General features: G+C 40.7%; 1 protein-coding gene across 3 annotated transcripts in view; it reads right to left on the bottom strand.

The window, feature by feature from the left end:
• The window catches only part of DICER1 (dicer 1, ribonuclease III), a 692,358-nt gene that overhangs the window by 211,724 nt on the left and 468,505 nt on the right, over positions 1-12,129 (bottom strand). For 2 of the 3 annotated variants that reach the window (XM_085626460.1, XM_085626458.1), the window contains one exon: positions 5,829-10,497. In XM_085626460.1, coding sequence (XP_085482586.1) covers positions 10,332-10,497 — 166 coding nt within the window. In that variant the 3' untranslated portion in view covers positions 5,829-10,331. Of the gene's footprint in view, positions 1-5,828; positions 10,498-12,129 lie in introns of those variants that run through there. The other variant, XM_085626459.1, reaches the window with a different exon arrangement.

Genomic DNA, 12,129 nt, shown 5'->3' with positions numbered 1-12,129 from the left:
ATTACTTACATCATAAACACACAATTGTACACACAAGGTCTGGTATACTGATTTACGGAAGGGGCTGATATCACTTGGTGCACAGAATCAATATTAGAAGGTGTATTTCAGCCTTATTTAAGGAAAAAACTGTGTAGGGAAGTTTGTTCCCATAAATGTGTTTCAAAATTTGCAACAAGCACTCCTGTGACCAGATTCATGATGCCTCTGAAATGTTCCTAAATCAAATGCTCACAATTCCTTCCTAAGCACTAGAATCAAGATTTCTCACTAGAATCAAGATTTCTTAGACATTGTAATCCTCGATATGAGAAAAGCTTCTTTAAGTTACTATGTTAATAGATAATACAACATCAACATAATTCACAAAAAGTTATCTAAAATTGAAGAAATAAATGAAAAATACTTGCTATCATAACAATTTAGTTAAAAGCGTTTTTTCTTTATGCACTATCAAAGTTGGCATGTGTGCTGTCAATATCTTCTCTGATTAACATGCAGAAGATTGACTGTCTAATATAAGTAGGTATATTGTTTTGCCTCGTGTGTGCTACAACTGAATGACATATATTATGAGCAGCCTGCACAAATACAACTATTTCTCATAATAAGACTGAGAACACTATAATAAATATTTTGGGTTGCTTTGTTCCAGGCTGTTTTTCCTTAAACAAGACTGAGGACACTCAAGCCGATTAATTTTGATCACAGAGAACTTACCCTCTCCTCTGCCCTTAGAAATATACATTTACTCCCACAATACCTCAAAGTTTGCTGCCTACTTTAGATCAACGACGAAGTTTAAGAAAGATCAAAAAAAGAGAGTTCTGAGGAAAATCTACTCTGCTAATGACGCACTAAAAGCATGTTTACCTGCGATTCAACACGACTATATAATGGAGTAGTAACATTTTCTGGTAGGAGAAAGCAGTTTGAGAGAGTACTGCTAGCTCCTGAGGCGAAAAGCCGGGAGAAATAGGCAAGGTTTTTAATCTAGTGTTGTGTATTTACTGTGCTTTTAAAAACTAACTTGTCACTTTCCACGTGTGCTTTTCCCGTGCAGCGGACCCTAGCGCTCACGAGGGAATCTTCCTCCTCACCTGCCGCCATTCAGAGGGGAAGACTGCGGCCACGCCCACCGCCCTCAGGCCACGCCCCCTAATGCCCAGCTCTTAAAAACGCGCTGAAGAACGAGCGCGAATAGAGAGAGTACTGCTAGCTCCTGAGGCGAAAAGCCGGGAGAAATAGGCAAGGCTTTTAATCTAGTGTTGTGTATTTACTGTGCTTTTAAAAACTAACTTGTCACTTTTCACGTGTGCTTTTCCCGTGCAGCGGACCCTAGCGCTCACGAGGGAATCTTCCTCCTCACCTGCCGCCATTCAGAGGGGAAGACTGCGGCCACGCCCACCGCCCTCAAGCCACGCCCCAATATACAACATAAATATGTGCGTCCCCCGGAAGCGCAGCGGACGAGCGCAGCGGGCGCGCCGTTTGCGCGCCGAAGGCGCGCCTAAGGCAAGCCCGTCTGCGCCCGTCCGCGACCGGACCGCGCCCAGCGCCAGCCATGCTGCCAGTAATCGGCTGCATACTAAAAGGATTGTCTGGTCTAGCGCAGAATTATTGGCGCTGAAAGCAGCCACCCCATGTCAGGCGCCTAGACTCGATCTGACGCTCCTTGATTTACCTTCTGCATGCCCACTCTGCTGTCAATTACTTTGTGCTGATTCACTTCAAACTAACGTACACTCCAAAACAGCAAGTCGACAGACAGCTCATATCTCAACTACTCCTTTTAGGGCTGGATTACTGAACTGTAGATCCCTCTCCAAGCATGCTGATGACATCTATATGCTCATAGAAGACTCTGAGTGGGACGCCTTATTTCTCACAGAGACATGGCTTAATGAAGATAATATGGCGTCAATCTCTTCAGCTATCCCGCTGGGCTTTAAAATAAGTTTCTCAAATAGAGGAGAGGACAGAAGGGGTGGCGGAGTAGCCATTATCTATAAAGATAAATACACATTGGCGTCCTCTACACCCACTAACATTCCTGGGATAGAGGGGCTACACCTCTGCCTGCAAATTAATCCCCAATTGTCTTTAACAGGCCTAATCATCTACAGACCCCCGGATTGCCCATCGACTCACACATGGGAACTTATGGACCTTATAGTCCAAAGCTCTCTAGCCCACCCACACTACATAGTAGTTGGTGATTTTAATATCCATGTCGATAAGCCCGATTGCCCCCAGGCCACTCATCTTATTTCAACGCTACAAGCGGCCAACCTTACTCAAGTCATTTCTGGTCCAACGCACCAGGCAGGTCACATGCTGGACCTAATTTTTACCAATATATTGGACACTACAGCTAAACCCCCGCTGCCATTGCCATGGACGGATCATTTCTTAATTCCTTTCTCAATTTTATTCCCACCCCATTGTCAGATAACTGGGAAACGCACTTATGTGAGGAGAAATTGGGACAACATATCAGCTGGCACCCTCTGTTCTGCTCTTGCAGGTGACCCCCCACTACAGACTTCAGATGTAAACTATGATGCAGTACTGCTGAATCGCTGGATAGGCAATTCAGTGGACTCCATCGCTCCTGCAAAAACTGCCACGTCTCGCAGAGAATCTCCTTCTGCTCCCTGGTTCTCCCCGGAGCTGATGACCGAAAAAAGCAACTGTAAAAGGCTGGAACGCCTCTGGCGGGTCAACTACTGTGAATTAGCAAAAAACCGCTACAAACAAGCCATCCGCGGTCTCCACCTATCCATAAAAAAAGCTAAAAAAGCATTCTTTGCGACCTCCATCCAGCAGGCGGAGCAATCTAGTAAAGAAGTTTTTAAGATTGTTCAATCTTTTTTTAAACCAAAGGCGATCGAGACTGAAATTATTCCGTCAGCAAGACTCTGTGAAAACATCTCAGATTTCTTTGATACAAAAATAACAAAAGTCTACGACACCTTTACGGACCCCGAGCCCACAGTTATGGCTGACTTCGAAATTTGTGAGTTATCCTCCTCGCCCTTAAATCAATTCTATCCTATTATCTATGCAGAAGCACTGAGAGAAATACAAAAATGTAAATCAGGAGCCCCTGATGACCCCTGTCCACCGAAGCTCTGGAAGATGATGTCAGACGCAATTGCAGCCCCACTACTACATATATGGAATACGTCCATCGAAACTGGCACGTTCCCGGACTGCTGGAAACATGCTACACTTCTCCCGTTGAAAAAAAAGCCCAATGGTGCCTCGGATGATTTGAGCAATCTCCGCCCCATTTCCTTATTAGCAGCCCCAGGAAAAATGCTCGAAAAGCTGATTCAGCGTCAGCTGATCAGCTTTATCGAGGAAAAAGGAGCCTTACATGAAACACAGTCTGGTTTCAGGACCGGCTTCAGTACCGAGACGGCCCTCATTGAGGTTGCTGAATCAATCAGGTGGTCCCTAGATTCAGGGGCATCAGCTATGCTGGTGCTCCTGGATCTATCAGCCGCATTTGATACGGTGGATCACGACAGACTGCTGCTACGATTGAAGGACATAGGTCTGGCAGACAAGGCACTAAGCTGGCTTCACTCCTACCTCACAGATCGGTCCCAGAAAGTGGCGCTGGGCACCTTCTCCTCTAAGCCTAAACGCCTTTGGTGCGGTGTCCCTCAGGGGTCGGCGCTCAGCCCGCTGCTTTTCAATGTCTATCTAGCCCCACTTTTTACCTTGATTGCCAAATGGGGGGTCAAGGCGATTTCGTATGCAGATGATACGCAATTAGTCTTCCCCTATACAGAGGTTTCGGAGGCAGCTTTTAGTAAAATAAGAGGCTGCCTTCGAGATGTGGCTAGCTGGATGAATACAAACAAATTAAAATTGAATGCAAGTAAAACGGAGGTGCTATTTTTTGGTAAAGATACACATCCCTCCCCCGTTCTGTGGTGGCCTCCTGAAATGGGTCCAGCACCTTCTCCCGGCACCCATGCAAAGAACTTAGGAGTAAGATGGGATGAGAATCTTTCCTTCGCCTCTCATATACAGCAGACTACTACCTGCTGTCTTCGCAAACTCAGAAACCTTCGCAAATTTCTTTCTCTTCTTCCTATTGAGTGCCGAAAAACGGTAGTCCATGCGACAGTCACATCTAGATTAGACTACTCAAACGGCCTCTACCTCAGTCTGCCTAAATATCTGGTGCAACGACTGCAGATCGTGCAGAATGCGGCTGCGAGACTGATAAAGCATATTCCCTTTAGACATCATGTCTCTCCTTATCTGCACGAACTTCACTGGCTCCCAGTGGCGAACAGAATAAAATTCAAAGTTCTCACCCTGGCGTTCAGAGCACTGAAAGGGACCTGCCCCAACTACTTAAAACTTAGACTTCCCCGCTATCACCAGGAGCGACACCTGCGCTCTAACTCCCTGCTACAGCTAAGCATCCCACGAGTTAAAAAAGCCAGACTTGGGGGCCGGTCCTTCTCTGTGGGCACGGCGAAACTTTGGAACGCTTTGCCATCTGTCATCCAATCTGCTACGACAGAAGCTAGTTTTAGGAAGCTCCTAAAGACCTGGCTTTTTATGCAGAAAACCTAGAATTTCTCTATGGTTTCAAGCCTACTGCTGCAGCACTCTTTCAGCGCCGGGACACCTCCTTGCGAGGTAGCTGTTCGCGCTATACAAGCATCAGTATTATTATTATTATTATTATTATTTGATTACCAGAAGAATGTTTATCTATTGGTTGCCAAACTGCGATTAATTGTACATTTTCGGCGTTTATGAAAAAAAAAGAAGTTTCAATGGTGATTACTTGTTAGAGTAATGGAAAGTAAATGTTTTCAGATATACAAAGTAAATATTTTGCAGGTATATTATATTTCAAACAATTTTCATTAGGCATTACAACCACAGCATAAAAATATAGTTTCTGAACAATAAATGCCAGCAACCCATTTCAATAACAGTAGACACACTTAAAACATGCTAATCTCAAGTGCCTGGCTGAAACTTGACATAAATCCCAAAAGGAGGTGATTGAGTTAACTGAGAAACAGTTCCCTAGTCAAACTTTAACTTCTAAGCCGCTATGTGAACACCAAGAAGCTATCCATGAACAACACTTTTTTTTTTTTTTAAAAGCAACTATACCAGACAGAGTATACTTCCAATGGAATAATCAGAAAACTGTCTGGACAAAGCCTAATCATTAGAAAGAAGGTTGCTTGCTGACACGATCTCAAACATCCAATCAAGGCATACTGGCTACATAGGCACTGACTTTATACCAACAATATGAAGTGCCAGAGACGGAACACTGGCCTGTACCCTGTATAAATGCACCGTTTTAGGTCTGTCTGTGGTTCCAACTGACAACTAAAATATTCTTAGTGTAAAGGTAGAATAAAACAAGTTTTCAAGATGTATGGTTTTGGCATTCCGAAATGAGTTGAATCAGTCTATTTCACACTGAAAGCTTTCATGTGCTTACAACAAAATGAGCGATTTCTCATTCTTCAAACTATTTTGACTTGGACACTCCAAGGAATACATTTCATGCCTTTTCTCAAAATACATTTCAGCTTAATTGCCACAGATGGTTGAGAAATTGCCTTTACATCTTAAAATAATAAAACAACCACTCATCTCAAATCTCTCACACCAGAACACACAACCATACAAACTGACTGCATAACTATTTTAATCAAAGCACATTTAACAAAAAGAAAATATCAGCTATGCACAATGTCCGTCCTTTTTTGAGACTGGTTTAGTGGTACTGTTATTTTAACATAAAAAATGCAATCAGATTAAAACCAAAACATATTAAACTGAAACATTTATTTGAAGAAAAGGCATACGGGTTTTTACATAATCAAAGTGAATAATCTTTAAAAGAGAACACTTAAGATTCACAAAACAAAGTGATACTATCCTAGGTGGTGCAAATATATATCTGAAAAGTGTCAGATCAAGGGTAAAAAAATATAGGCAACTCAGTAAGCATTAGCAGCTCTAGCAAGTTGCATTTCGACCTCAGATACCCATTTTAAATTGAAGAGGACTTGCATGACAAGACTGGAAAAAGCTGACGAAGTGACAAAGGATCATCTTAAAAACATAAACTGGAAATAAGTTATATTTTTTCAATACATGCAATGACAGATCCAATGTTCCACAATGTTAAATTCAGGGTCAAGCAAATACCAGGCATTCAAAAATCACAGCTTGAAGACCTTCACAGAAAATCAACTGTCATAGCAGATTGGTCCAGTGTTCTGCAGTGGGCTAGCAAAATACATTTCATATAAAATGTGGCTCTATATTGCATTCAGGCTCTAGATTATTTAACCAATTATTGTAATAATCTTTGTAAAACTGTAGTTTCCTTGGGTTTCTATGGTGCAACATTATCAAGAGGAGTTTCTCAAATTCCAAGCTGGGGCGTAACCAAGTTAGGAACTTTCCACAGATTTCCTGTGACCCTAAGCAACACGTGTTTACGTTTATAATGAAAGTAAAGTAATTATTGAACAAATCAACGTTATGCTTTCCTCTTCACTACCAAATGTATCAATTAGCTCTGTGTTGATGGGAGTCAAATGCCTATTTCTTTGTGTTTCCCTTTCGCAAAAATAAAATAAAGAATATATGTATTACTATATCGGAAACAAAGACTTAGTTGGTACAGTGATTGATAAAAAGAGTTTACAAACTACAATCTTTGCAGAAATATTCAAAGACCCCATTTTTCAAAAGGTTTATAAAATTGGACCTCACTGTATGTACTGCGGAAGGACAACGTTAAAGGTACACTGTAAGTAGCATTAGTTAAACACATAAAAACTGAGCATTAAAACCCATCAATTTCAGAATGACGTGCAGCAAAATTCTAAAAACACCCTGCTTAGCTTTGTCAAACTTAACGAATGATCAATGGGTAAAGAAAAAAATATTGCAGCACACCTCTAACAATGGTTTTGTGGAACAAGAGTCTTGCTCACAGTTTTTTCGTTTTTAAAGTAAATTAAGAGGTATTATTATTACAGTGCAAAAAAAAAGTTACTCACCAGTAGTAACACCACTACTATTCATCTATAGGATGCCTCCCATTTATAGCTTATGAGAATCTTGTGGAAAACCAGAACCTGTGCCTTAACAGTTTAAAAAGCTTCAGGGCCTTTGACACAGTGCATTGCTTAATGCCCTGCTTTCTTCACCCCTTTATTTTAAACTTAAAAACCCATTTGGATGTAGCTTTGTGGCTGTATCTGTAACAAAGGTGGTGGGTGCTTAGAAGGAAGTAGTTACACTAAGACTACCATAAGTAACTTGTGCTTGCCTCTAAATTAGACTAGAACTCCTTCATATTTATAAGTTGTGGCGAGAGATTGCCTGTATCGAAACCAGACCAGCTTGTGTAAGGCAGCACAGGTTACAAATGACTGCCTAACTAAAGCATTTGATCTAAAGGAAAAATCAGCAGAGCAGTGGTCACAGTATGCGATAAGGTGGCACAGGAGCCTGTCCAGCAGGTGGTAAAAATAAGGGCACATTTAGGAAAAACAGAAAAGTAATTTAACATGGTGGAGTGGCAAACTCTCAGATATATTTCTAGGCATTGTGTTTCATGTCACAATACTTGAAAGAGGACAAAGGAACGTATGTTTTATAGCTATTAACTACCAAATGTATGAGTATGAGTTTGTTTGTACAGAAGGCTACTACGTTAATGGATGTTAACAAGTCACTGCAAAAACCATATAGAGGACATGAATTCCATAATCAAAGGTACCTACAATATAAAGACAAATATATTTTTAAACATTGGGGGTCAGTGTGGAAGAATCCTGGTCATTTTAAGAACATCTTAAAACATGGGAGCTCACATTTAATTGAGTGGTAGTTAACATGGTTGATTTAAGGACTGATGAGTAACTGGATTTTGACATAATCCCTTTGGACAATCCTTAAAGAATATACCTCATTTTGGCATTAGTCAAACTACCCAAAGAGATTTTGGTTATCGTCAGACCACTCGAGTGCACCCAGCGAAATACGATTTACTACAGCCCTTTGTTGTCTGGGGGAATTGCATGGAATCTGGGCCAGTACAAGGCATTTTTTTTTTTTAAAGTCCCCACTGTTTAAAAACCAACTGTGTTACTGTGCCCATTATAGTAATGGTCTTAGGCAAGATGTGAATTCTAAGAGTGCACCCTGCTATTTGAAGGCAGAACTGATAATATTGCATCTGCTACCAATGTTCCCAACAGCAGACACATACCTTTCACTTGAAGAAGAGTGGATTTTTCTAAAAAGAATGCAGCCTCTAAGGTGCGGCATTCAAACTCCTTGGATGGGTAAAAATGCATACAAAAATGTCCTGTGCCCATAAAAATGTTGCCTATATAAACATAGCATTTGGTTTACTGATGCTGTAGAAAGCTGGAGCCCAGACAATACTGATCTATAAGAAACAATAAGAATGGGTAGTTGTAAACTGATAAGGCACAGTCATTTCCAGTTTAGCCGCAAAGAGATGTAAAACAACCACAAGATGGAAATGGAAGAAAGATAGATGCAAAAGTACTTACATTTCAAGCTAGCTTGATACACACAACACAGCATCAAACCAAAAAAAGGCAATGCTTGAGATACAGAAGAAAATGAGAACTGAGGTATTCAAGTGAAGGGTGCCTAAACAATGTAATTAAAAGAATTCAGGCATAGGCTAAAAACCTGATTTCTACCCAAAACACTGAAACAGAAGATTCTTAATGACATCAAATCACAAACATATCAAACGTACGGCAGTTTCTTTCAATGAGATATTTCATGTCATATACCAGCACAACTTTGGTAAGTGACGCATGCAACATTATGAAAAGAATAGTAAGAAACTTGAGAAAACTCGGTGTAAAGGTGCTCCAAGTGTTAAATAAGTAACCAATTCATTATAAAATCTGCAGCATATTTTAAGAGTGATATGTCTAAGATTACAGTTAGCCTAACAGTTTATACAAGAACATTAACATCACCTAATGCTTCTAACAAAGAAGCATTCTGCTCTCAAAATTGTTAAACTCGAAAATTAGTTAACAACTATTGCTAGCTTCTGGTAAAACAAAAAAATATATATATTACTTTAGACTGTAGACTATTACTGTAGATTATCAATATCTACTCTGTGTCAAAATATTGTTGTTGATTACTTCTGTAATACTATTGTAGTAATTTAAATCAGTCAGCTTATTGTGCTGAAAATCCAGAGTTGATTTGCTAACAACACACAACAAAATGGAGGGAATGTAAAACGTCCTGTCTTACCAATTCTGTAATTGAAGAAATATTAGAGTTTGCTTTAAGGCAAAAAGCTATTTTATGGAAAACTGGTTGGTATAAAACTGAAACATATACCAGTATCATAAATGTAACTGATTTTCCCTACCATACAAGTGCAATATTGATTTGGTATGTCACCTTAATACAAAGATGACAAAAAAACACAGTTCTGGCACACTCACTCTTATACCAGATTTTACAGTGCAATTCATTAACTGCTTTATGACTGGCACTAGTGCACAGATTGAGGATCTTGAATGTAATATATATGCATACACATGTATATGTGTGTGTATGTGAGTGCATTTAGCTATGAGTATGTACCAGAGGATGATGTACTATCATTTATTTACAAAACTGATTAAGGAAAGGCAAGGACTCCCAGAAACATGCAAGAATTCACTTCCATGAAGTCTACCCCTCGTGTATTTGTGTGCAAATGTGAAATTACAATGCTTCTTGATGCATATTGTTCTGATGCCATATTGACCTACAAGGTGATCAAAGGTAGTGGTAAGATGGATTATAACAATTGGTCACAATAATATGTTTCATTAGGATCAATTGATTCTCTCACCTATTGGCAATATGGCATCAAACGTATGTACATACACACACATGATATTTAAACCTAAAACCTGCTTTAGGCTACTACTCCTTTGCCATGTCACCCTAAGGTAGCAGGAACATAAAAAAGGTAAACATAAAAAGCACAACAACCTGACAGTTATTTCAGAAACATTTTGAAATGCAGTGAATAAAGCACTCTTGTGAAAACCAAAGCAGAAAAAGTGAGGAAAGAAGACAAGATTGTGTTTGCGCAAACAACTATCAAATTGCCATTAGTTTGAACACTTTTGTACATGTTAAATTTGTCTACTGTCACAATGTTCCGCTTTCTAACACACATTAAGTTCAGTCTTCTATTCAGTTTGTTCCTCTCAACCTTTTTGCTGTCTAGGGGGCAAGGAATCGCCGCTTCAGCTGCTTAAGACCTGAGGTTGATTTGCTTTGAGGCTACGAAGGGCTCGTCTTGCAGCGGCAGACTTGGCAATCCTGTAACTTCTTCCAACACCTTTGAATTTTCCTTTACCAACAACTTCCACAGTTACTCTGACCTTTCCGTCATACGTTCTTTCTGCAGGACTGAAGTACAAACAAATGGGATATTAGGGGGAACAAAAGCAATAGGTTAGCACATATATATACTCCATTTTCCATTCAACCACAGGATATTAGGGGGAACAAAAGCAAAAGGTTAGCGCACACACACACACATATATATATATATATATATATATATATACTCCATTTTCCATTCAACCACATAACCCACATGTAATTTAATTTAAAGGACGGAACGGCTCTAAACTGAGACAATCAATACAGTATAAGTTACTGTTAATAATAACGTGTCCTCTACGACCCCCTCTTCTTCAAACTTGTGTGCTTGGTAAAGAAGACTAAAACAGAACACTTCTGCACATTATACGGAAAAATCTATTTAGAAGCCTGGGCAAATTCATAAAGTCGCCGGACTCTGCCCCTAAAACACACTGACTTCTCTTAATGGATGTCTTTTAGTATCAGTCTATTGTTTTTCAAACTAAAGGGAAGAAAAATGTACAACATAAAATAGGCTGGGAAATAACTGATTACTCCATGGTCAATCCCAAAACCTCCCCAACTATAGTTGTTCAATCTGGGTGCATGTTCTGGAACAAACAACAGACATATAATGCTGAGTTTTACCCATGTGAGCGTCTGGTCTTACTACAGGAAAATGGCTCACAAATAAGAGTAAAACTCCTTCCTTAACCTATTCCACACTGCTCTATGTTCATCTTTTGACAAAGCACAGTACATTCTGGCGCCAGGACCTTTGACCATCCGCTCTACCATTAAAGTCAAATTAACACATCCTTCAGCTGTTTGGAGGGTGTGTCCAAAGGTCGTGCCCTCCCAACGAGCTCTCCTCTTCAATAGCAGCAGCATATATCTTTAAATGGTTTGTAGAATTTTCAGCAGAGGTGGGGAATGGGTGCAGGACATGGCTTTCTAACACACCATGCAACCCCTTCTTTTCTACCCTCTTCCTAGTGCTTTGTGTGTGTAGCAGGTGCAGGCAGTGGACTTGGGTAAACTCCTAAGCAAAGTCCCATGTGGTTGGTGCCCACTGGTGATTTTATTTTATACGGAGACCGGTTACTGCCAACCATCTACACATTATCCTTCAAAAGCAACCCAAAGTCAAAATATGCAATTTTAAGGTCTGCAAACAATGCTCCTTTTTTGAGTGCCTCTGCTATCCTTCTGTCCACGCATTGCCTTCACCATCTCCTGTCATTGTCCCCCCTTCCAGGATCTACTTAAAGGCATCTGCAGTGCAAATGTCTGCTCGTCGCTGGCATACCAAAGGCAAGCCCATCTGCACATGGGTGGTACCCAGAGCGAGAAACCCTCATCTTCCATGACCCACCACTGCCCCTGCATGCTTCTCTACACCCTGAAACCCACCCACTGCTCCACGCACTCCTACCACACTATACCACACACCAGAGAAGGAGCTTTCACCAGCACCGTCTGACACTTCAACCTGCATCAACACACCCAGTGCCCCCACACAGCATCACAACCACACAGACATCACCCACCATAATCAATCACGCACAAACCAGCACCTGCTTGCACACCAAACCTCGAAATAATGCATGCTCGTCAACAACCGCCACAGAGATCTTGGACCTGCTAGACGAAGCTGCTCACCGAAACATGGCT

The sequence above is a fragment of the Triturus cristatus genome, chromosome 9 (assembly GCF_964204655.1).
Source record: "Triturus cristatus chromosome 9, aTriCri1.1, whole genome shotgun sequence".
NCBI lineage: Eukaryota > Metazoa > Chordata > Amphibia > Caudata > Salamandridae > Triturus > Triturus cristatus.
This window is presented reverse-complemented; position numbering and strand designations above follow the sequence as displayed.